General features: G+C 40.2%; 1 protein-coding gene across 1 annotated transcript in view; it reads right to left on the reverse strand.

Annotated features, from left to right (window-relative positions):
• NHSL1 (NHS like 1) overlaps positions 1-25,269 on the reverse strand; it is a 154,618-nt gene extending 129,349 nt beyond the window's left edge. The window contains exon 1 of the mRNA XM_077813114.1: positions 25,068-25,269. Coding sequence (XP_077669240.1) covers positions 25,068-25,269 — 202 coding nt within the window. The remainder of the gene's footprint in view (positions 1-25,067) is intronic.
• Positions 25,270-25,542: the final 273 nt, after the last annotated feature.

The raw sequence follows: 25,542 nt of genomic DNA on the forward strand, positions 1-25,542 counted from the left end.
ATAAGAAAGATGTTCTTTTCTTCACTCCTCTCCAGCTTTCTCTGAAGTATGCTCAGTGGTCACCAAGCCACACAATAGCACATGACAAAGTAGAAAGGGGGGATTTCTCCCTTTTTATTATGCACTTGGAGAACACTTCTGCCAAAAACACTGTCTCAGAGGAAGAAATAAATCCAGCCTTTTTAAGAAGACTGTCTAATGTCTTGTAGGGCACTCATGCACTTGCAGCCCTTCCATGCATTCCCGCAATCCAACTGGATCTTCTGGCATCCAGACGGGCTGTAAAAAAGGACTGCAGTTTCCAACTCTAGCCAGTAGAGGTGCTGTTGTGCCTGCTCTGTGTGCCTGGTCAAGGGCTGAGACTCCAAAATAGGCAATGGCAGCAGTGGGTGGGCAACAGCTAAGGAGGCTGAATGGGGGGCCTGGGACAGGTAGAATGGGGTGAATGAGGACGTGAGGGAAACTGATATGAGACGTTTCAGAGTAGCAGCCGTGTTAGTCTGTATCTGCAAAAAGAAAAGGAGGACTTTTGGCACCTTAGAGACTAACAGATTTATTTGAACATAAGCTTTCGTGAGCTACAGCTCACTTCATCGGATGCATGCAGTGGAAAATACAGTGGGGAGATTTATATACACAGCGAACATGAAACAATGAGTGTTATCATACACACTGTAACGAGAGTGATCAGGTAAGGTGAGCTATTACCAGCAGGAAAAACTTCAAAAACAGACTCCAATGAGAGACTGCTGAATTGGAATTAATTTGCAAACTGGATACAATTACCTTAGGCTTGAATAAAGACTGGGAGTGGATGGGTCATTACACAAAGTAAAACTATTTCCCCATATTTATCCCCGCCCCCGCTGTTCCTCAGACGTTCTTGATTATCACTACAAAAGGTTCCCCCCCCCCCCCGCTGGTAACAGCTCACCTTACCTGATCACTCTCGTTACAGTGTGTACAGTAACACCCATTGTTTCATGTTCCCTGTGTATATAAATCTCCCCACTGTATTTTCCACTGAATGCATCCGATGAAGTTAGCTGTAGCTCACGAAAGCTTCTGCTCAAATAAATTGGTTAGTCTCTTAGGTGCCATAAGTCCTCCTTTTCTTTTTGCTGATATGAGAGGAAGGCTAGTCCAGGGATAAGGATGCTAGCCTGACTTGGAAGATCTTGGTTCAATTCCCTGCTCCATCACAGACTTCCTCTGGGTTTGTCATTGAGTCACATTGGGCAAGTCACTCAGTGTCTCTATGTCTTAGTTCCCCATCTGTAAAAAAGGGAGAGTCATAGTTCTCTACCTCACAAGGTGCTGAAGTTTATGGTTACATGGAATTTACTTGCAAAAATGCAAATTGGCTCATTAAACTAATTGTATAAAATGTCACACAGGTACAATTGCACAAACCTGGCAGCTATGAGTATGAAATGCTGCACACGCACATATTCCACAATTTTTATCACAGAAATGGAAAAGAATGGGAGGTAACTCTATCTGCCACTGCTCTTCCTCATGAAGGCATTATTTCTAGTGAAGTGCTAAGTGGGCAGGCCCGATAATGCAATCCATGAACAACCATTCTTAAATTGCCCACATTTCTTTTTTGGATCTGCCTTTCCAACGGTTGTTATCCATTCTTTACTTGGATGAAGGTATTTTTTTAAAAATAAAAGGGATTTTGGGAAGTCAAAGTGTGTCTTTCATTCTTTTTCTGTGTGCAAAGTCATTGGAATCATTGCATGCAAGTCCCTGATGACAACCACCAAATGCTCCACCATTATTTTGTTCTATTAAAAAATTTAAATCAATATCTACAGCCCAGAACTGTTAAGCTACCCTTATAATAATAAAAAAAAAAAGGACAGAGAAAAAAAGTTTATTAAGAAAACCAAAATTTCATCCTTCCCAAAGGATTATTATAAATAGTAAACAAAAAGGACATTATGAACATTTTGGGGGAAAAGAAGACCTTTACATTTTTCTTTTTTAAAAGATTATTACAAAGAGAAAACGCAATTAAAATCTCACTTCTGGCTCTGGAAACATTTGTTCCAAGTTGCCCCATTTTCCTAAAAATACATTACTAATCCCATAAATCAGAGCTGTCAAATTCAAAATCGCCTAGGATCTGAATTTGGACTATTCCTACTACATCTGCATTCTATCATGCTTCAGCTGTTACTGGGCTACAAAGTGCATCCAGACACGAGAACTACCAAGTTGCAAAACAGAATTGTCACTCTCTGGGCTGGTCTATTATCAAGAAAAGCAAGACAGAGATGCCAGCACAAAAATGTTCACTTCACCAATAACAGGAAAAAAGGTCAGCTACAGGCAGTCCACATTTAAAGTCATACCATTCATTTAAAAATCACACTTCTGTCTAAAATTATATCATCAACTATTGTGACGAGTAACACAATCTTATTGTAGCTGAAATATTAGAGAAAAATATTTTCCCTATATTTTCTGTTTACTTTTCACTTTTGATAGCACTTTATATCTAATCAGTTTCACTAGATACAATTTTCCGTTTTGTGTGGTTCTTTCCACAAAAGTATAGAGGAAAAATAGCATTTAAAAAAATAGAACAATGTGATTATAAAACTACAAAATTGGGTGTGGGACCTTGGAGGAGGTGTATTGAAACTAATTAACTCATTTTTTTTAAGTGACGACATTTCCAATTGAAAATATGCCTGGTAAAGAATCACAGTGATTGCTGATAATATCTCAGATAGCTAAATATTTACTACACAAGTAAACCAAAAAGTAGACCCTGCAAACAGTTATGCATATAAGGAACTTTAAGTTCAGCAGGACTTCTCAAGTGTGTAATGAAACTACTCACATATATAAGTACAGGACTGGGGCCATCATTTTCAAGACAACTTTTGAAAACATCCATCATACTGTTTCATTATTTCACAAATGTACAAAGTAATATCCACAGCCATAAACAACACGCTTTCAAAGAATTCTTGTTTTTTTAATCACTAACAACAAAAAGCATTCACAGACATGAAAGTTAGTTCAAGCACATAATGGAGTTACTTGTGTATATCTGAACTCATTCACTTTCTAGGATTTTCTTGGGAGGGAAAACAGTGTTTTACAGAACCAAAAGTTGACCAACCTTAAAATGATTGTAATCTAGTAACCAATATCCTTTGAATTCTAAAAGTATATTTAAAAGTACACCACTGTTTCCAAAAAAATGAAACGAAGATTGCCACTACTTTGGCTTTTATATTATATTCCCTTTTTCTTATTCAGATATCCTTTCATAGGAGGATGTTCTATCCAGTCACCTCTATTTTTAACACTGCTCCATTGCTTCACTGGTTAAACTAGCACTTTAAACCATCTCCCACAAAGATCCAATGTGTTCCCTCCACAGTGCACTTGGTCACCAGGAGCCTAGTGAACAGAAATGTGTCAGCCTTACTTGTAAGAAGGTTTGGGAGGATTAGATTTTTAATTGGTAAATGTCAGGAAACATTGGTTTCACCATACACATACAATCCAACAAACAAATATTCCCATCAATGATAACAGAAATTTACAGGTAGGCAAAGAAAAATGGTGTTTGAGTTTGATGGAAATACATTTACTTTACAAATTTTTATATATGATGTTGACAGTATTTATAAAACTAACATTTTGAATCTCAACATCTATTGTCATTAAATAACTATTGTCTTCCCCCACATAATTTCCCACAACTGTGAACATTTAAATTAATAGACATAAAAATTTTTAAATGCTTAAAACACTTGTGGCAACACTCTAAAGTTGAAATTGGTTTCTCAATGCATCTAGTCTTTTCTGAAAATTACCCTAAAGCACCATCTCACCTGTAAGTAGCACCCAATTATATACACTAAACATTTAATCTGAAATCAGATGCCAAATCTCAATCATTTATTTAACTGAAGCTCACCAAAAGCAGAATCCTAAATTAATATTAATTTTTCAAAGTTATTTACATCTCTGCAGTAGGTGCATTTGCACAGATCTCACTTTGCTATTATTGGAAAGAAATTAAGAACTAATACTATGGAGACTGAGTTTATTGCAACCCAGAATTGTCAAGTATTTAAGGTTATCTTTTGTTTGACTTGTTAAGGGGGCCACAAAGGGCAAAATCTTCTATGACTTGCTGAATGTCAAGGAAGGAATCTATTACCAACTTTTCCAAATGTGTTCAGGAATTCCTTAGCCACAGAAGTGGTACAAAGAGGAAGGACAAAAGACAAAGGATTTACCATGAGGACAAAGAGGACACTATACTAAAATAGTTAATGAAGGGTTTCTGATGACGGGTAGGGGGAAACAAAGAGGTGGAGGGAGAAATGTGTTTTGTTTTCTTTAGGTAAGAAATCACCATAACGGAAGTGGTGCAGAAAAACAAAAGATTATCAAGACACTGCTGTAAGAAACTTTTTTTTAATTTAAAATTATTGCTTGGCAAGAACTTCAGTATCAAATTACACCTGGTTAATTGACAAAACTGAACTGTATTAGTGATGCTTACAACTTTACTCCAAGCCGGAGAAGCTAAAGAACCAACCAGTGGACCAAATTCAGTGATGAATAAGGCTGTGAGGTCACGCGCGGTCTGTCATGGATTCCGTGACTTTCCAGGATCTCCTGGACTTCCGCAGCATCAGCAACAGTGCGGCCCTGGGGCTTGCCACACCGGCTGCTGCTCGAGTGACTCCCAGGACCGCTGCTGCTCAGGCAGCCTGGGAGCCACTCCAGAGGCTGTCGGAGCAGCAGTCCCCGAGGCCCCCCCAGAGCAGCTAAGATTTAGTCAGGGGTATTTATAGTAAAAGTCATGGACAGGTCACAGGCTGTGAATTTGTGTTTATTGCCCATGGCCTGTCCATGACTTTTACTAAAACTACCCATGACTAAATCTTAAACTTAGTGATGAATCCTGGTCACGTGCCACCTCAGGCATGTTGCAAAACGCTAAGAAGAGGACCACCTGTTCTCAGAGACAAAAACCTTCATCACATTTACTTCCACTTAAATAGTACTTTGCATCAGAAATCAATGGGTTCCTATTTCAGGGTAACTCAGTATTTCACTATAGTAAAACGAAACTACAACAACAATAGTGCTGATAATAATGGTGTAAAAAAGGAAAATAGGGATGTCAGGATCAAGTAAGGCAGGAAAAACATGGAATTATTCTGCTTCCATTTTATTTACTGTCTAGAAGGCAAATCACACTTAAAAGGGCCAGGTGCATGAAAAGGGAAGTGTGCCTGGCAGGATCAGGTTACTTTGTTTACATTTAAGAAGAAATACCAAACAGCACACATTCTAATAACTAGGATTTAACATAGTCAGGCCATCTGTGGTTCAAAAAGAACCGGTAGCTTCCCTGAGATGCACATTAATATGCATGGTGGACACACACTGCAATTATTTTTTAGTAAATGTCACACTGAAAAAAAACATACAAAACAAAAACAAAAAACTTGTTTCCCTTCTGGACTAAAGAGGACAAATGAATGAGAGCATCAGAAGATGATACCCAATTATTGAGACATAGCTTTCCTATGGCAATTAATGTTCAACTCTGCAGTCCAGAAACAATTAACCACAATATTTTTGAGCATTGTACAGGGTATTAGCCATGTAGCTCTCTAATGACATGGAACCATGGGACGCAAACCCCACAAAACTCCTTAAAAGTTCAAAACAAAACCTTTCTGCGTAGGCCTTGTCCTCATTGAGATATGAAAACAAGTTAGCCCCTTACCGTGTGTGGAGTGGAATAAGGCAGTGATTCTCAACTTTTACAGACTTTTGTAATTAGTTTCAATTCCCCTGCCATCCTCCTCCCACCCAACACACTCCTATCTACCCATAAAAAAAGGTTATAACCATCCTGTACCTGTGTGACTCTCCAGATTGACAACCCATAGAATAAGAAATAACTCAACTGAAACCCAGCCTTCAGTGTGCGGAGTGCCTATGCTTAAACGGGAGGTGAAGGGGGTTTTCTATTTCCATTTTGACACGACCGACTAGTCTGATACATTTGTTGCCCTTCTCATAGACCGAAGCAAAATGAAGTCTGCCTAGAAACTTATCTGTGTTTCTTATCAGCACTACAAACTACAGGATATGCTGGACATCTAAATTAGCCAGAGAAGGCCAGATGGAAGGAGTCAAACTAAGTTGTGTTGCCACCTGCTGAACAAAAGGAGATAGCTGCCCCTCTGTAAGAGCAGGCAACTGGGAATCATATTTACTGTTTCATTTCCTGCTCTACTACTGAATCTGTCTGTGTCACGTTTGGCAAGCCACTTGACTCCTCTGGGCCTCATTTTCACACATCTGTAAAACGGGCCTAGTAATACTTATCCTACGGGGTAGAGTGGTATGGCTGAATTAAGGTTATCTAAAGCAGTTGGAGATCTTTGGATGAGAAGTGCTATGTAAGTGCATAGCACTATTATTAAATGTGACTCAAGTCCTGACTTTACATCAGCAGCACTGGTAAAATATATAAGCCCCTTCGTTTTCAGTTAAAATCGATTTTTATGGAAAAATTCCCAGGTTTTACAAGAGGTATTATTCATTTTTTTCTGATTTTCACCCTACTTTTGGATCATTCAAATACACAAATTTAGTTGTTTTATTAGGAATATACAATACCTTACATGAGATATATGTATTATGATAATACATTAGCCTGTATGTATATGCAAAGATGCCTGTTGAAGTAAGGCTATGTATTAGTCTAAAAGATACACACAATAAACAAACAGGCATGCACACAAGCTCTGAAGTGCGTGTGCATCTGAATGTATTGATGAATCTCACGCTCACCACATACACATTTCAAGCTGTTAGCAACTATTGGTTTAAAGATCTAATACACTAAAATGGGAAGAAAACAAAAATCTGTATCAGAATACATTTCAGAACACAAGGAAGTATTTGAAAGTTTAAAAAAAATAAGAGAAAAGAATGGAGTTGAGTATATGTGCTGCAAATGGTGTGACCCAATTATTAAATGTAAATATTTATAGGCTAATAGACCTAAATGTACAACAGTAAACTGTTTATTCGAATGAAAAGTTTTATTTGGGGATTAGAGATATATTATTTTCTTAAACTCAGAGGTTGTTTTCAGTTCTGCAGCAAACCATACTGATGAACAGAATTCAAAGCAATAATCTATTGAATACTTTTTGCCCGTCTTTCCATCCACCAGAATAAACCCTATTTACCCAGAAAAATTATTAATAGTTTTTTGCACTGATTTTCACCTGTTTTGTGGTAATAAACACAGATAAATTCATGGGAAATATTAAATAAAAACTGAAAATGAAGGGATGGATAGATATATATATAGATATGGATATAGATCTATATTTTCACCTATCAGCTGAAGCCAGAACCACCAGTTTTCTCCAGCTTGCCTGTAATAGCTGCTGTTTGGAGAGTGGAAAATCCAAAAAGGCAGGACAAAAACACCAAGGTTTTGATGCTCGCCTTTAAAAACTACTGAGGCTGGGTGGGTCGGGGAAAACTCAGAGCCACAGAGGAAGTTCTGGGTAGGAGAGGGGAAGGGACTGGCATGTTTCATAGCAGAGGGGCCAGGTTAGCTGCAGGACCAACTGACGTCAAAGCAAGCTGACTTGGGGGAGAGAGAGAGAGAGAAGTCAACGGCTGGGAAGACAAGCCATGCACTGCAGAAGAAGATCCTGACCACCCCCTTGTGCCACAGAGGATTCTGACCCTGGTCCAAAGAATGTTCAGAAGTTGTGAGGAAACTGAGGCAGGGATGCATGTAGGTTTATTATTTTATACAGATCTGTGTATCTTTCATGCTGTTAAATAAAGAACAATGGTGTTAGGATCATGTGCAAACTCTGTTTGCATGTGCTATGAATTACCCGTAGCCCATGCCCTTAAAGAGTTAACTGGAGGACCCAGAATGCACCCAAAGCTGGAACTCTGGGAGAGGTTGTGTTTAAGGTGTGGGAGCACCTGAGTGATCAGCACTGGACTAGGGAGCAGGTAGTTCTGGACTGTGGGGTCTAAGCTCTCAGGAGGGGGTGCTAGAGGATCTGCACCCTAAGAGGATGCCTAGAGACCCCAACACAGGGGAAGAGCCTGGACTCTGTTCAGACTACAGAGGCTTAAAAGACACAGGATCCAGCAGTCAGTTCCCTTACAGCAGTCTGGGAGTGCCCGGACAGAGAGACAATAGCCTTGTGGTTGGGGCACTCACCTAGGATGTGGGAAACCCAGATTCAAGTCCCTTCATCAAATCAGGCAGACCAGGTACTTGATCCTGGATAACCCACATCCCTTACCACCAGATTACTGGCTATTCTGGGGTTTCAGGCTCTCTCTCAGCTCCACCCCTGCCCCAGTTCTTCAGCTGATTTCCCCACAACAGGGGAAAACAAGGAAACAATACAGAGAAGGCTGTGGAAACCACAGCTCTGTACCAGCACATTTCAGATCTCAAAAGACAACATAAAACTCTAGTATTCATTGAATGTATAGTATAAAGCCACCATTCCCTATCCACCATTGAGCACAATGTCCAAAATAAAAACAAAAGGGCTAGGAAAATAAGAGAATTTACACAACAAATATACAGGCAGGGGAAGGAGTGTATATGAAGGAATAAGTCTGCAGGGATATACCAGAAATGATCTGCTGTTTATATCACTGGGGGTGCAACCTTTTGTTTTTCTCTGGGGATGGTCAGCAGGTGCAGTTAATCAGGCAAAATACATTACCAAGACTGGCTGTGTTGTCTTCCAGCAGGGGAACAAGGTTTATATTAGTAATAATGAAATCAGACCTGCCAATTTGCAAGCATAGCTCCTTGTACCATGACTAATGGACATGCTACATAGTGTGTGTAGGGAATGGGGGTTTAACGTATACGGGGAATTGGTGGAGGGGCATACTTCCTCACACCCTTATTACAGGGAACGAATGTTTCTCATGATTTTAGCTCATGCACTGGGAGAATTGTGACCATTTTATTTTACAAGTCAGTGACCCATTTCTCAGAATACAGTTCCCTTTCCTCACTCACTCTCCCTCCCACCACGCTATTGCATTTGGCCTCAGCAACTTCTGAGTATCCTCCCAAAAGCTGCCCTCTTGTTCTCAGCATCTTCATCATTTTGAGAGTACGGGAAAGTACACTTAATTCACGGCTCTTCGCTCCCTCTCATATGCTACAGGCTGATCAGGAGAGCAGTGCCTGAGGAAACCATCTGCTCCACAGAGGTAAAGTGCCAAAATGGAGGCCGCTGTGGCAAATGTAGGAGAAATACTGGGAAGATTCGAGAGAGTACATTCTAATTACATTTTGCTGGTACAGAAAATATTCCATCTTCTTGTGTTTTCAAAAGACTATGCCCAGGCTGATAATTTAACTCTGCCATATACCGCAAGCACGTATTCTATATATTTCAAAAGGTCAGGTTTGTTTGTGGGGATTTTTTGGTTTTGTTCTATTTGGGTTTTTTGGGTGGGGGTTAATATGTTTCAGAACAGTAAGTCATACAAAAGAGATTTTCTGTCCTGCAGCGACAGTAACCATTCCACAGTTAAGGTTATAACTGAGTTCCCGTTTGAACTCCAATTTTGCTCCTTTCCCTCAAAAAAACCATAAAGATATATTAGCCTCCAAGTTGGTTGGTTAGGTCTACCACAATTCAAGTGAATTGAGCCATGGATTCCTGAATTATGAGCAGCCTAAAAATAGAAGGGTTCACCAGAGTTCAATAAGGCTTCTACAGTAGATTTTTTTGGGGTGGGGGGGTGGGGTTGTTTTTTGTGATTCTGTAGCAAAAACCAGAAAGCAGAGAGTAAATTTAGTTGATATGATTTAATTTGCATATGGTTTGACTGAAGTTCCTGCCTTTTTGATAGTCTGTTGTTTTCTTTAGAACTAATTACAACATTCTTGTAAGGTTATTTACCCTTAAGTTACCAATATGTACTCTTAACCTTAGCTTCACCTTAAATTTTCATTTGTCTGCATAACTAATACATTTATACCTTCAAGCTCATCCACACTCCCAATGGTGCAGCCAGAATACCTGGGCTACAAGCCCTCCAAGGATGAAGGCAGGCTTCTTAGTTACAGGGGACTCAATCAAGTAACCTAACCACCTGCAGATGGTCAGCAAACACTGGTGTAAAAACAGAATTCTGTTTTACTTTATCAGCCGGTGGAAGCTGTGACAGGGTCTACCCAGGGGTGAAAGTAAGTTGAGTGACTTACCGATACTCTGGAGCCAGCTCTGGCTCCCGGAAGGGGCGGGGCCTAGGGCGCAAGGGGCGGGGCCTAGGGCGGAAGGGGCGGGGTTGAGGGGGTCAGTGCCAGCTCCAGCCCACCCTGTAAGATAAGTGCCCCCCCCAGGGTAGCAGCAGCAGCCCGGGGCTCCAGGGGCTATTTAAAGGGCCCAGGGCTCCCCTCTTCTACCGCCCTATCCCTTTAAATAGCTGCCGGAGCCCTGGGGAAGTGGCAGGGCTCCAGCGGCTATTTAAAGGACCGGGGCAGCAGAGGGAGCTGGAGCCCAGGCCCCTTAAATAGCCCCTGGAGCCCCCCCACTACCCCAGGGCTCCGGGGGCTATTTCAAGGGCCCGCGGCTCCCCTGCTTCTACCGCCCCGGTCCTTTAAATAGCCGCCGGAGCCCTGGAGTAGCGGTGGCAGGGCTCCAGTGGCTATTTAAAGGGTCCGGGTGGTAGAAGAAGGGGAGCCCAAGGCCCTTTAAATAGCTACCGGAGCCCTGCAGCCCCAGGGTTCCAGCAGTGGGGCTCTGGAGGCAATTTAAAGGGCTTAGCGCTCCAGCCACTGCTGGGAGCCCCAGGCCCTTTAAATTGCCCCCTAGGGAAGCTGGGCTGCCCCAGTACGGTGCACCGGCTCTTGCCAGTACGCCGTACCGGGGCATACCGGCTTACTTTCACCTCTGAGTCTACCTGACTGAGAATACAGCACTGGGGCAAACAGAAACTCAGTATGATACCTATCTGAAATACACATAACCATTTACAAAATAAAGTTAGCCAGCAGTAGACTGTCAAAGACAGGTTTCAGAGTAACAGCCGTGTTAGTCTGTATTCGCAAAAAGAAAAGGAGTACTTGTGGCACCTTAGAGACTAAGCAATTTATTTGAGCATGAGCTTTCGTGAGCTACAGCTGAAGTGAGCTGTAGCTCACGAAAGCTCATGCTCAAATAAATTGCTTAGTCTCTAAGGTGTCAAAGACAGTGACTCTGTCTCTCTGCTGAAACAGCATTTTCAGTCTAAGGACCAGAAAAGTGAAAATAAGGAATAGAGAAAAGGAACAAATCTGAAGAACAAGGAAAAGATGCAAACTCTATCCTCAGGAGCTATCTATGAGTAATGCAATTAAAATTATTTCTAAAGGATTAAAACCTATATTGAAGGGCCACAGTATTATGTTCAGTCTCTCATTATTACAAAAAGCAAACAAATGATAGTAACAACACTGCTGTTGGAACCATGCCAACCACCTACAGCCACAATTTAGGACAATTCTGTTTACAACATTGTGTGTGTGCACTTAAGAATCTAGATACTTTCTATTCACAACTTGTTGGGTGTGTGGTTTTTTTAGTCTGTCTTCTTTTTCCAAAAAAAGAGATCTATGTAAACCCTTCCTAGAACTACAGCATAAGAAGTACTTTATAAATCACACAGTGGAATGTAAAATATATTACAATTGTTACTGTACATCTCATTTAAAAGCAGGGTATGTCATTAAAGTAAACTGTAAGTGTCTAAAATATGAGAAACAAAATCAACAGACAGACGCTCTGTTACTGTAAAGCCAGACAGAAAGAATTGGCTTTTTCCATTGGAAAGCACTAATCAGAAAGTTTCAGCTTGTCACATAAATTTCATATTTCTTCACAAATATCTATATATGAATAAACACTTGAGTTAGCTAATAAAAACCACGCAGAACTTATGAGACAAGCACTTTGATTCCCAACTCTTCATCCATTAGTAGCAGATTCTTTCACTAACTTTTCATCATCACAAAAATTGCTTCCAAAGACCTGCTTATATAAGATGCTGAATGTCTTTTGTGATGGGCTCAGCTACTCAAACTTCAGTTAAAAATTAAAGTTAAGTAAGTAGGAGATGAGGGCACTAAGCATCTTGCAGCATTAGACCCAAAGAGATTACAGAGAGATTGTGAATGAACATACTTTTGAAATAGTGACAGTATTTCTTTAAATAAAAGCACCTGTTTGGAAACTTCCTTTAACAGAAATTTCTATTCTCCATTCACCATTTCCCTGATGTGGGAAGAAGTGCTTGAACAGGAGTCGTCACTAATGCTGCTGAAGAGAAGTCTTCATTTCTGAGAATAACTTTCAACAAAACATACAATCAAATTCAAGAGTGAAACATTTTTTGTTCTCACCCTAAATTTTGGGGAACAAAAGAGCAAGGCAAAAAATAGTTTTGCCATGAGAAGTTATTTGTGCTGGAAAAAAGGATAAAAACAGGCATATCTGGCAATAGTTTTGCAGTATCAGCAACAAGGATGGCTTGGATATAGGTCCATGTTATCCAACTCTCCAAAGCTAAATTGGAATGTTCAGATAAATTATCCCAATCTGGATTTATCTGTGATATGTCAAAAATGTCTATGGAACAATAATTTGTTTTTACGGATCAAATTCACTATTTTGAGCAGAAAAATCAGACCTCTTTATTTTTGCCATATACAGCTGTGTTCACTGGTGGAAATGGCAAAACAATTGTCAATACATAAAAACGGTGATTACTTCTAAAAATGCAGAAGTTACTACAGTAATCTGCACACACAAAATAAAAATTAATGGCTTTGCATAACTCCAGCTGTTTTACTATCATGAAAAGCTATGACTGACACTGTATATTAGCAGCATTTTAAAAATGCATTCTGCTGCATAATGTCCACAAACGCTGTGACAAATATTGCATGTCTTATGTAAAATAAATATCTGAACACAGCAATGATTGGCCCAGTTTGAGAACTATTTAGTCTTGCAATAAAAGCACATGAAATATCTGAACTGACCAACGGTAGGGCATTCAGATTTAACATTCAGAGTAAAATATTATGGGTCAAATTAATACACTGGACCCTTGCTATAGCCCACGTTGCTATAGCACGGATTCACGTATAGCGCAGTCACGGGCAATGGATCCCAAATTTAAATATTTAAATTGAGATCCATGGCAAGCGTCCCCCATGTTAACGCAGGACTGCGCATGGATCCCGAACCCCGGGCTATAGTGAAGGTCCGGTGTACATAGCATAAGCATGGGCAACTATTGTGGCATAAGCATTTGAAATGCATCTGGTTTTAGCTATTTGTCCTCAAGTAATGACAATCTGTAAAAGGCAGAGTGTGACAGAACATAGCATCAGACTCCACATTAAAACTTCCTAGGGTTTTTTCTACTATTAGGTTTAGCTTTGTAATATAACAGTGTTTATGATATACCAATTTATTTTTCTTATTTAAAAAGGACTGACTTCTATGAACAGTGTAGGAAGCCATTACCTGGGAGCCATTCCAATCTCTTGGGTAAATACTTATTTAGGCTCTTATAAATGGGTATTTACGTACTTATGCAAAAGCCTCAACACCTACTTGCATAATGCTTTTTCCTACAAACAGTGCAATCTGTCACAGAGTATTGCTCCAGCAGGCCATAACAATTCCTTCTAAGAGTGCACAGCATAGTCTGTGTATTAAACATCCTTACTTTATTGCTGAAAGTAAATCAGTTCACATATGTACAAAAAATGTTCTAGAGAATGTTTCATTAAAAAATTAAATGGCTTAAAAACATTAATCTATATCGGGGTAGGCAACCTATGGCGCGCATGCCAAAGGTGGCACATGAGCTGATTTTCAGTGGCACTCACTCTGCCCGGGTCCTGGCCACCGGTCCGGGGGGCTCTGGATTTTAATTGAATTTTAAATGAAGCTTCTTAAACATTTGACAAACCTTATTTACTTTACATACAACAATAGTTTAGTTCTATATTATGGACTTATAGAAAGAGACCTTCTAAAAACGTTAAAATGTATTACTGGCATGTGAAACCTTAAATTAGAGTGAATAAATGAAGACTCGGCACACCACTTCTGAAAGGTTACCGATCCCTGATCTATATTATGGATTAATTACGCCAATATTTCCTTTAATAAACTAACAACAACAAAAATTGAAACAACATTTCTAGGAAACACACCTACAATTCATAAATTAAACTTTTAAAATTTAATTTGGACTTTCTTTTAAAAAAAATCTGATATTTACAAACTTAGATACTGAAAACTAAGTTTCTTCCTTTGGTTAAAAAAAAATAAATAAATAATGAAGGCTAACTTGTAAATCCCTAAAATGAGTTTCTGAAGAAAGTGTTGACACAATGTTAAATATTGAGGCATAAAAGTATTCTAAAAATTAAATCCCAGCGTGATGAAGTTCTCTTTGGAATGTTAAAGAAAACTTACCTGATACCATCAGCATTTAAATCAACCACAGATGGTAGAAGCATTACTAACTTTGTAGTTTGTAATGATATTGTAAAGCAGCACTAATATTGCTACTTATGCTAAGAGTCATTAATTGTCAAGTTTATGGGAATTTAAAACACTGATAACTGATACAGATTCTCAGAGAAAGAATATAAACCTAACGTATAGTTGTGGCATTTCCAACTTAACATTTTATATCCATACACAATAATTATCCACACTATCTTTGCTATTGTGGCACCACAGCCTGAGCCCACAAGTAGTTTCCACTCTGCAATTTTAAAAAAAGCTTTGGCATAAAAAACGTTTCAAGTTTTGAGATTTTTGGCCGGAAACCCAACATTCCACATACTGTAGTTTTAGAGTTCTGTTGAAGACTTGGCCTTGTAAACAGCAAGATGCCAGTGGTTTCCACCTGAGTGACAAGCCAAGAGAGGTTTTTCAGATGGCACTGCCGGTAGCAGAGAGACACACATTCGATGACTGAGGGAGTGGGAACGTTGGGGGAGGCCAAGTGAGACAGTGTGCAGATATGTGGGGATGCTGGGGCGGGGGGGGGGAGACGACAGCCCATTAATGGCTCCCACTAAAATGTCCTCACATTAATATGTTCTCCTCTCATTTATGCCTCACACCCCAGTAATGCCCTGCCTCTGCCCTTTACTACTAGCTGTAGCTCATCAGTTCCTGACAACAAACTAAAACAGGTTCACCAGCAAGGACAAGTGCATGAGCAATAGAGCTGCTAGTTCAGCTCCTTAGACAACTTCAGAGAGAAGTCCTCTCCTCTGTCTGCCTTCCTTCCAGCATGGCAAGGGGAAAGGTGAGACTTGTCTTCACAGAAGGCACCTCAGATTCAGAGCTCCATTTGTGAGCTGTTAGCATAGGTACTGGAACTAGGGGTGCTACCACACCCCTGGCTTGAAGTGGTTTCCATCATATGCGGGATTTGCAGTTTGGTTCTATGGCTTTCAGCACCCTCACAGTACACATTGCTCCAGCACCCCTAGCTGTAAGAGTCTCCCTCTCGTGCTGGAGAATTTAAGCTTCAGGAAAACACCAGAAGTTTGCCAGTAGATCTTGGTGTAGCACCTTAAGGTGAAAGTAGCTTTTATCTTTCTGCAAAATCAACAGAACTGTTGTGACATTTGTATTGCATGTGACATTTGTATTGCCGATGAAGTCATTCACTATCTGCTGTTGCAATAAATTTGGTATGGCAGGAATCTGTGCTGTTATTTGTTTTCAGCAGGGATCTGAAAAAAGATAAGGCAGGCCAGCCCAAAGTCCAGAAGAGCGATTTCTGAATGCTAATATACTATTATTATTATTCATTATTTGTATTTTGGCAGCACCTAGGAGCCCCAGTCATGAACCAGGATCCCAGTATGCTAGGTACAAACATAGAACAAAAAGATAGCTCCTACCCCAAAGAATTTATAATCTAAATAGTGGGTACAGGGATATAACATGCAAGCACTGTGAACAAATGTTACGGCAGCAAACATCAGGTTAGTTCCACAATTTATTTTCTCCCTGCCTCCCTTCTCCCCGAAGGTGGGTATAATTAGAAGGGAATAAGCTAAACAGAAAGAAAATGGGAAGGGACAGGGTAGGAGAGAAGAGGGTATGAGGGGCAGATGTGGAGCAATGCTGAGGGAACACTTCCTATTGCACACAGTGCCTTTGAAAATTCAGACAACTCTAGCAGTGTTTTCCACCATCACTTTTTTTTTGAAGCAGCAGCAATGGTCTGAGCTACAAATAGGGTGACCAGATGTACTGTCCCGATATTTAACTCTTTGTCCTGTGTCTCGGCCTACATACAATCAGGACGCCATTTCTCCCGATATTATAAGGTTGCCGGCGTCAAGTTGGCATGGGGCTGGTAGGCTCCCTACCCGGTTCTGCGCAGCTCCCTGGAAGTGGCAACATCTCCCTCTGGGTCCCTTCGCGGCCAGAGCCATGCGCCCTCCTCCCCCATGGCTCCAATGGGGGCAGTGAGCCTCTAGCTTCCCCCTTCCCCTGCCCACCGTGTCCCAATATTTTATTCCTGCCATCTGGACACCCTAGCTACAAAGACGTTTTGAAAAGTCCCAAATGCATAAGTGGGATGCAACCTTAGAGTGCTGCTATTGCACGTCCACATAAAGGCCTGGAGAATAGTCACAAAATATAGTATTTTTCTATTTGCTGCAGCTGCTCCTTTAAGCTTTATTCAGAGGTCAAAAGTATCTGCATTATAGCTTCTCAGGTTTGTTTTATTGAAAGGAGAAAGGAAGAATATAGAATATAATGTCAAATACGTCCTTGACAGTTCCCCAGCTTCTTTAAAAAATTTGAAACTTAGCTGTTTAGAGCCAACACCTAAGAAATAACCACCCTCTCCAATAAAAACACCAACACAGACCATAAACAAACTATTATCTACCGTCCCTTAGAGAATAACAAAAAAGTAAACCATTAAGATGGAGGAGCAAACAAGCTAAAGGCTAGCAGTAACAACACAAATTGTTTGAAAACCAACAAAGTCTGATGCAAGCTATTGGCCCCATTCCAAACTTCCAGCAAGAGTTAACTTGTGCAGGACTACGGTACAATTCTCTCAATTAAAAATCCATTTAATTGTATACAACACCTAGGGGAAGTAGGAAACCAAAGAGGGGTGAGAGAATGTAGACATGGAGTAATGGAGGTGGTGGAGGGAGACTGGCAGATGTGGACATTGGGGAAAAACACAAAAATGGAGAAGACCTAAATCTCTCAGAACCTAGAAGAAAGAAGCCTGGAACTCTCCAAAAAGCGAAAAAACCACCCTGAAGATGCTAGAGGAAGAAACAGCTAGCTCTGTCCTCTTTCATTAACATTAGCAGGCAGTACCAGGCCAATGAGCTTCACACAGACTACTAAAGGCCTCAGCCTACAAACGGTTTAAGAAGGATTGTTTGGGGATGTGGAATTGCGAGGCTCTGTGGTGAGGTATCCATAAATCCAGAGAAGCATCCAAACTATTCATCGCTTATCTTAAACTCAAACCTTTCCTGGATATTTGAAAAGTGACAAGGAATTATTTGCGGGAAGAAAATCATTTCCTAATTTATCAGTTCAGCGGTCAGAAGTGCGGTCAGGGCCAGCCCTACACAAAATGGCACCCCAAGCAAGGAGCATCTTTGGCGCCCCCCATTTGTTAAACTTTTGAATACCTTATTTTTTATTGCATTTGTCGCCCATTTCATGGCTTTGATGCACGATTTGCATGCATGATTTATCCCTGTCATGCAAGACAATACATTTGCACGCTAAGATCTGTAAATCTGTATTTATTCATGCCATATATAACAAATAAAAAAAATTGTTTCTTCCAAGATGTAGAAACCTTTTAATTTTAAGAATAACTGAAATGTACAAACATCAAAAAATTGAATTGTGCACCAACTCTGGGTGGAGCCATATTAAATAGTGTTACAGTCGTGACAGCCTTAGAACGTAAACACTGGTCCTTCAGCTCAGAAGGCCGCTTTTCTTGCCTTTGTCCTCATGAACTGAAGCACAGCATCAGAGAGAGATCCAAAGACTGACCAATGGCATTTTTCAAGGGATAAAATAGCAAGAGATGGCAGTCTCTTATCGGGCATCATCAACTGAAGACATTTTTTAACGAGCCTGAGCTTTGAAAACTGAGCTCACCACTCGCGACTGTGACCAGCAGCATCAACAGAATCCTCAAAGCTATCCACACATTAGAAAAAGTATCCTTCAGCTCTGCAAAATGTGATGGATGTCAATGAAAAACAGCACCCCAAGCCCAGAGTGCCCCAAACCCGGAACCCCAGGCAGTCGCCTGGGTTGCCTGCCCCTAAATCTAGCCCTGAGTGTGGTGATGGGTACTACAGAAAAACCTCAAATAGAATAGACAAGACAGATTAGACAGATGATCTCAAAGGACAGTGAATATAGTCCTCAGCCAAGATGTGCATTTTTTAAGTCTCACCATTATCAAGAGATACTGAAATCGCCAGCATACACTTCAAAAACAGGGTCACTGCACCAACATGTACCATTGCATTAAAAAACAGACACAAAGGCTTGTAAAAACCTGATGGGTTTCACCTCATCTCAAGGAAAGAAGTTTAAATTATGGGGACAGCTTATAAAAAAATTCAGCCAGTCGTCTCCCAACTCCCTTTTTAGCAGTGACATCCTTGCGTGCACAATTGAAGGTCTCTCACACATGTCCATTTTAATAGACAGTTGAATGGGATGTGTATAAGATACTTAATGCCCAAAATTGTAAGATCAGAGTTAACAAAATAACCTAAATCTCTTTGTTAATCAAGATTACAACAAAGCAGTTGTATGTCCAAATAGATGGTCTGCCTTTTAAATGATCTGCTCCAGCCCACGCAGACTGAGGTCACAGCATCTTGTTATCATCTACACCCATTAGTAGAGATGCATCAATACTTATTTATTGAAAACCTGATATGATATTGATGCATGGCCACATAAACCAATTCCAGTTCAATCTGTTAATCTTTAATGTGTTGACTAAATTCTTATTGATTCTAGCCATGATTGCTTACAGTTTTCCCCTTGAACAGGTTTCAGGAATGTATGTAATGGGAAGTGATAAAGAAAAACTAAGCAAGAGAAAAATGGAACACGAACTGTGTGAGGAGTGAAAAATAAAGAGAGCAGGATGCTATGTGACTAAGGGCTTGTCTACATGGTGCATTAGTGGACATCAGAGAGGTGATAATTCTAGTACGTACCTGGCCCACGTGGACCCTGCTGTCATGCACTGAAAGTTGCCTAGTACACATTAATGTAGTTCCATTTCAAACAGTACTATGTCAACACATACTAGGGCACTTCTGGTGCACGCCCGTAGAGTCCACACAGGCCAGACACGATGCGACATGCTGGTGCATGCTAGATCTGGGGCAGACTAATGCACCATTTATACAAGCCCTTAGCCTACTCTGGCTTTCTGACCAGATTTTTGCATATGCCTTATTATTGCGGCTGTCGATTAATCGCATTTAACTCACGTGATTAACTCAAAAAAATTAATCCCAATGAATCGCAGTTTTAAATCACACTGTTAAACAATAGAATGAATACCAACTGAAATTTATTAGTTATTTTTGGATGTTTTTCTACATTTTCAAATATATTGATTTCTATTACACCACAGAATACAAAGTGTTGTATTATATTATTTTTATTACAAATATTTGCACTGTAAAAATGACAAACAAAAGAAATAGTATTTTTCAATTCACCTCATACAAGCACCCTAATGCAATCTCTTTATCGTGAAAGTACAACTTACAAATGTAGGGGGTTTTTTTGTTACATAACTGTATTCAAAAACAAAACAATGTAAAACTTTAGAGCCTACAAATCCACTCAGTCCTACTTCTTATTCAGCCAATCGCTAAGACAAACAAGTTTGTTTACATTTACGGGAGATAATGCTGCTGGCTTATTTATAATATCACCTGAAATTGAGAACAAGCATTCGCATGGCACTTTTGTAGTCGACATTGCAAGGTATTTACTTGCCAGATATGCTAAACTTTCATATGCCCCTCCATGCTTCAGCCACCATTTCAGAGGACATGCTTCCATGTGATGCTTGTTAAAAAAAACAATGCATTAATTAAATTTTGACTGAACTCCTTGGTGGGGGAGAATAGTATGCTCTGTTTTACCCACACTCTGTAATGTATTTCATGTTATACCAGTCTCGGATGATGGCCCAGCACATGTTGTTCATTTTAAGAACATTTGCACTGCAGATTTGACAAAATGCAAAGAAGGTACCAATGTGAGATTTCTAAAGATAGCTACAGCACTCAGCCCAAGGTTTAAGAATCTGAAGTGCCTTCCAAAATCTGAGAGGGACGAGGTGTGGAACATGCTTTCAGGAGTCATAAAAGAACACCACCCCGATGCGAAAACTATAGAACCAAAACCACCCCCAAAAAAGAAATCAACCTTCTGCTGGTGGCATCTTACTCAGATGATGAAAGTGAACATGCATTGGTCTGCACTGCTCTGGATCATTATTGAGCAGAACCCATCATCAGCATGGATGCACGTCCTCTGGAATGGTGGTTGAAGCATGAAGGGACATACGAATCTTTAACAAGCCTGGCATGTAAATATCTTGCGACGCCAGCTACAACAGTGCCATGCGAATGCCTGTTCTCACTTTCAGGTGACATTGTAAACAAGAAGCGGGCAGAATTATCTCCTGAAAATGTAAACAAACTTGTATGCCTGAGTGACTGGCTGAGCAAGAAGTAGGACTGAGTGGACTTGTAGGTTCTAAAGTTTTACATTATTTTATTTTTGAATGCAGTTTTTTGTACATAATTCTACATTTGTAAGTTCAACTTTCATAATAAAGAGATTGCACTACAGTACTACTTTGAGGTGAACTGAAAAATACTATTTATTTTGTTTTTTTACAACATAAATATTTGTAATAAAAAATAAAGTGAGCACGGTGTTGTATTCTGTGTTGTAACTGAAATCAATATATTTGAAAACGTACAAAACATCCAAAAATATTTAAATGGTATTCTGTTATAGTTTAACAATGTGATAATTGCACAATTAATTTTTTTAATTGCTTGACAGCCCTACTTATTACCTGTGTATTCTGATATCTTAATTTCCTGCCATTATTTATACAATGTACAATGTCTGATGGGTAAAAATTCCAACACCGTTTTACAAAGGGACTTGATCCTGAGATGCTGAGTACTCGTGCCCCAAGCCAACAAAGCACCTAAGCCCTTGAAAAGCCTTCAATGCTCATGTGCTTAAAGTTAAGCATGTCAAGTACTTTCCTTGATCCGGGGCAGAATGTTCAATACTTACAGGATCAAGCCCAGAAAGAATCAGTCACTATCCAATTCTTGACTAAAAGTCTCTGTTTCCATTCTCTGATTTATCTTCCATGATGGTGGAAGGAGCAGAAGATTGGGGCAGCTACATGTTACTGCTATACAAATAATAATAAAGAATATAAGCCATTTTTTTCTTTTGTTTTCATCTAGGAGTGATGAGAAGTGGGGATATGACACATTCACCTACTCCCATTTCCTCTCTCACTTAAGACAAACTCAGATAATGAACATCAAAACTAAATTTCAGATTCCTGTAAATGAGGAGAAATATGGTGATAAAAGTTTGTTCTGAGATGTCAGAACTCCTTGAGATAATTACTGAGGAAAAGGCATATTGCAGTGAGGCACAGCAATTTCGAACAGCAAAGCAAGTATTTCATTAATCATTTTTAAGGTCTGTTTAGTAACAGATTTGCCATCTGATAAAGCAGACACATTGGTGCTACATGTACCAAAATACAGAGGCATCCTATGCGGCTATTCATATTGAATATTGAAACATCATTAGAATTGCTTTTTGATATAAACCAAATCCTGGATCAACTGACTTCAATGTAAGTGAATTTACCTGAATAAGAACCTCAAGATTTCCCCCAAGTTAGTATATTAATTTTAAATAAATAGAAACAAAAATAGTAAACCTAGCAATCCCACTGCCGCCTATTAATGCAGTTTCAGAATTGCTGCTCCTAGATGAGTGGAGTTGGTCAGTTAGCTGGTGGAGAGTCAGCAACATGTTGCCTTTTGCACGTCATCTGGCACTGGTATGGGAATGCAACAAGAGCTGGGCAGCACAATAAAGAGGCAAAAGACGGGAAAGAGTTACAGCTCTGAAGAAGAGACTAAATAAAGACCCTTTGCCCGTTTACACCAGGCCTTTCACTGTTAACACTTCTACCTTTGTATACAGTTAGGTAAAGAGGAAGGGGGAGGGAGGTCCTAGGAACTGATGTACAAGGTCATTTTGTCTAAGCAGGAGAGGTGGGTGAAGAATTATCCTGACAACACTGAAGCCTTTTGTTTATGTACGTACAATTTCAATTAAAAATCAGGACATCCTTAACAGAGTGAGTCAGACATTGCATTTTAAGTCCCTCCTTTTGCTTATCTACAATTTTGCTTTTCTCTGAAGTCATCTTATAACTTAGTGCCACAATCATGACATCTGACACTTAAGACAGACACTGATGCCCACCCTCAGGTTTATTGCTACAAAGGATGGCAACACGTAATGTGCTGGGCCAATGGAGCGCACTAGTTTGAGAACATGAGCATCTGATCACATTTTTATCTTTCAAAACAAGCAAGCAAGCCAAAGTCAGGCATCAATATTCATACCATGGTGGTGGGTTATTCTCATGACTGTGCATGACTGACAGCACTGGGTAGAATGTTTGTAGCAGACAGAGTACAAACTCCTCTTAACCCCCAACTCAGGCAAAATGCACCTCAGTCCTGACCTGCAGCAGCATATAATTTCAGTCTTTAGGCCTTTGCTCAGCAGACTGTCAATCAGACCAAATGGTGTAGAGCAAGTCATGATCTGAACAGATATCCATTAGGCAAACTAATATTACAGATTATTAAACCAAATTTGAGCCTTCCCTCCCTGTAGGAGAAGCTGTAGGGCATGTTAGCACTGCATAACCTATCCCTCCTCTGTTTCCCACTCCAAACCCACATACTGTAATCTCCCCTATGACAAAGGCTGCAAGCTTTTATTGCTTGCTGACCAATTTCAGAAGGAATCCTCCCCGCCCACTGTATTCTGTACAATGGACTTCTTTATTTTCAATAAATCAAGTGTACAATAATGCTCCCAGCAAAATTAATACACTATGTTAGTCCACTAGAATCTTTTCCTTTCCCATCACAGCCATGCCATCTGAACACTTGGGAAAGAATTTCCGGCTGGTGCAAGAGAGTTTAATGTAATAATGAACAGTGTACATTGAATTTTGTGACCAACAATATAAACCATCCCAAAATGTAATCGAACCAACTTGAGCGCAGCAGCCATCACTGTATGACACAAACTTGTCAACAACTAAAAAATAAAAATTAGGAGCCAACTGCAAAATGAAGATCCTTCTGAAGCAGTTTTACAGCATTTAAATGGTTACTCAGCAGCCTTCAAAAGAACAAATCAACATCCAGGTCCGCCTTCTTGGTACCACAGCACAATTGTATACACCCTTTTTAGTGTTCTTGCTTGGGACGTTACATCCAAACCACTTACTAAAACCATATTTATTTCTGACTTGGAGTAAGTCAAACTCATGTTCTGGTTGAACACACACTACTGCTGCCAAAAAGAAAGGGAAAATTCACTTTGAAGTGCAAGTGTCCTTCAAGTGCCTGCCTGCTCTTACAGAAGTCACCTTACAGCTTAAATCAGTCACCTTAGGTTTTCCATGAACAAATCAGTGTTGGCCATTTTCCAGCAGCAACAGAGAAATGGCGATTCAACCCGTTTATCAAGTAATCTTATCTGTATACCAGTCAATGACAAATGCACTGACAACAATAGTTCAGCCTGTCAACAGAGGTACGGAGACAGAGTTCTGAAATTCACTCTGCTATGTCGTTAGTAGATACATCTGTGAACAGGTGGCTTCCACATTCTGCTACAAACAGTTTGCACAAGTAATATTTTAACTCCTTGCTGGGGTTTAGATTTATTCACAAAAGGAACACTCAAGGCTTGACGATTCCTGGGCTTCATCTCAGTGGACTGCGCAGTTAACACCCCACATACTCTCTCTCTCTCAGATTCCCACCTCCCTTTTATTCGAGTGGAGTTAAGAGCCACCTGCGAGAGTGTGTACAAAACATGCTTACCATTTTCCAGCACGACTATCACCTGTTAACATATTGAGCGTGTCAGGAAAACACTACCAGCCTGTTAGAGAAACAGTGATGCCATAATTGGGCACTGCTACTGTAGCAATAAATAAATAAATAAATAAATACAGTCCTTTCAACATCAGTCAAACCAGCGATCACTATTGAGGTCCAGTCACAAGCCTTGCCCCCATGTACTACTGAAATGTAAATGTACGTAAACAAAATCTACTTAACACACCATGGAAATAAATGTTACATTCCCAATCAAGGAAGTTCATGGTTTTTTCCACTTGGATTTCTATAAATTCCCCTAGAAATGATGTGACCACACCAAGGACATTGCTACAAGATCATGCTAAGATCAGGACAGTTCTGCCCTGCTTATTCAAACACAGCATTGGGAGAGTCACACTGACTCCTCTTGGGGTATGTCTACACTGCAACTGGAAAGTGCAACTGCAGCACATGTAGGCATAGCTAGGCTAGCTTTGATCAAGCAAGCTCGCTAAAAATAGCAGGGTAGGACCCAAAGGGAGAGATCATCCCTAGTAAGAGACTAGGCTTAACAGCACCAGTGGGCATCACTACTCACAAGAACCCAAGTGTCAAAGAAAAGGAGCTTTGAGAGACAACAGGAAGGAGAAAAAAACTAATGGAGAAATGGTACATAAGCAAGGACATAATTCAATGTGGACAAAAACTGGGTCACCTTTTCTGTGTTGAGTTCTGTAGGTCCAGTTCTCATCGTCCTCTTCTACCTGCCTACATATTGACGTGAGCTCACCATCACTGCGAAACAATCTTTTTGTCTGCCTAGACAAGGAGGAGAAATTTATCCAGCTCACAGCACGCGAGAGGGAACCTGAATTTTGTTTGAGTCTGAAAGACCTTGAGGTGCATTCCTTTTTCATTTTCTTTAAAGGCAACTATAGTACTCAACTTCAGAGAAGACCTTTCTGGAGTTGCTCCTGTCCCCCTCACGTTGGTTGTTGAAACGCTAATCTTGAAATACAAGATCTGTCCAGGTTTCTTCCAACTCATGCAGTCAAAACACTTGCTGCATTTAAACCAGCAGCAGTACGGAGCTGGGTCACCATGCCAATGCAATTCTCCTGAGGCTGCTTTGCCAACAGCACTTTGTAAGCTGCCAAATAAAACAAAAGGGAGAAAAACAACAGCAAGTG

This window comes from Eretmochelys imbricata, chromosome 3 (genome assembly GCF_965152235.1).
Source record: "Eretmochelys imbricata isolate rEreImb1 chromosome 3, rEreImb1.hap1, whole genome shotgun sequence".
NCBI classification, from domain to species: Eukaryota; Metazoa; Chordata; order Testudines; family Cheloniidae; genus Eretmochelys; species Eretmochelys imbricata.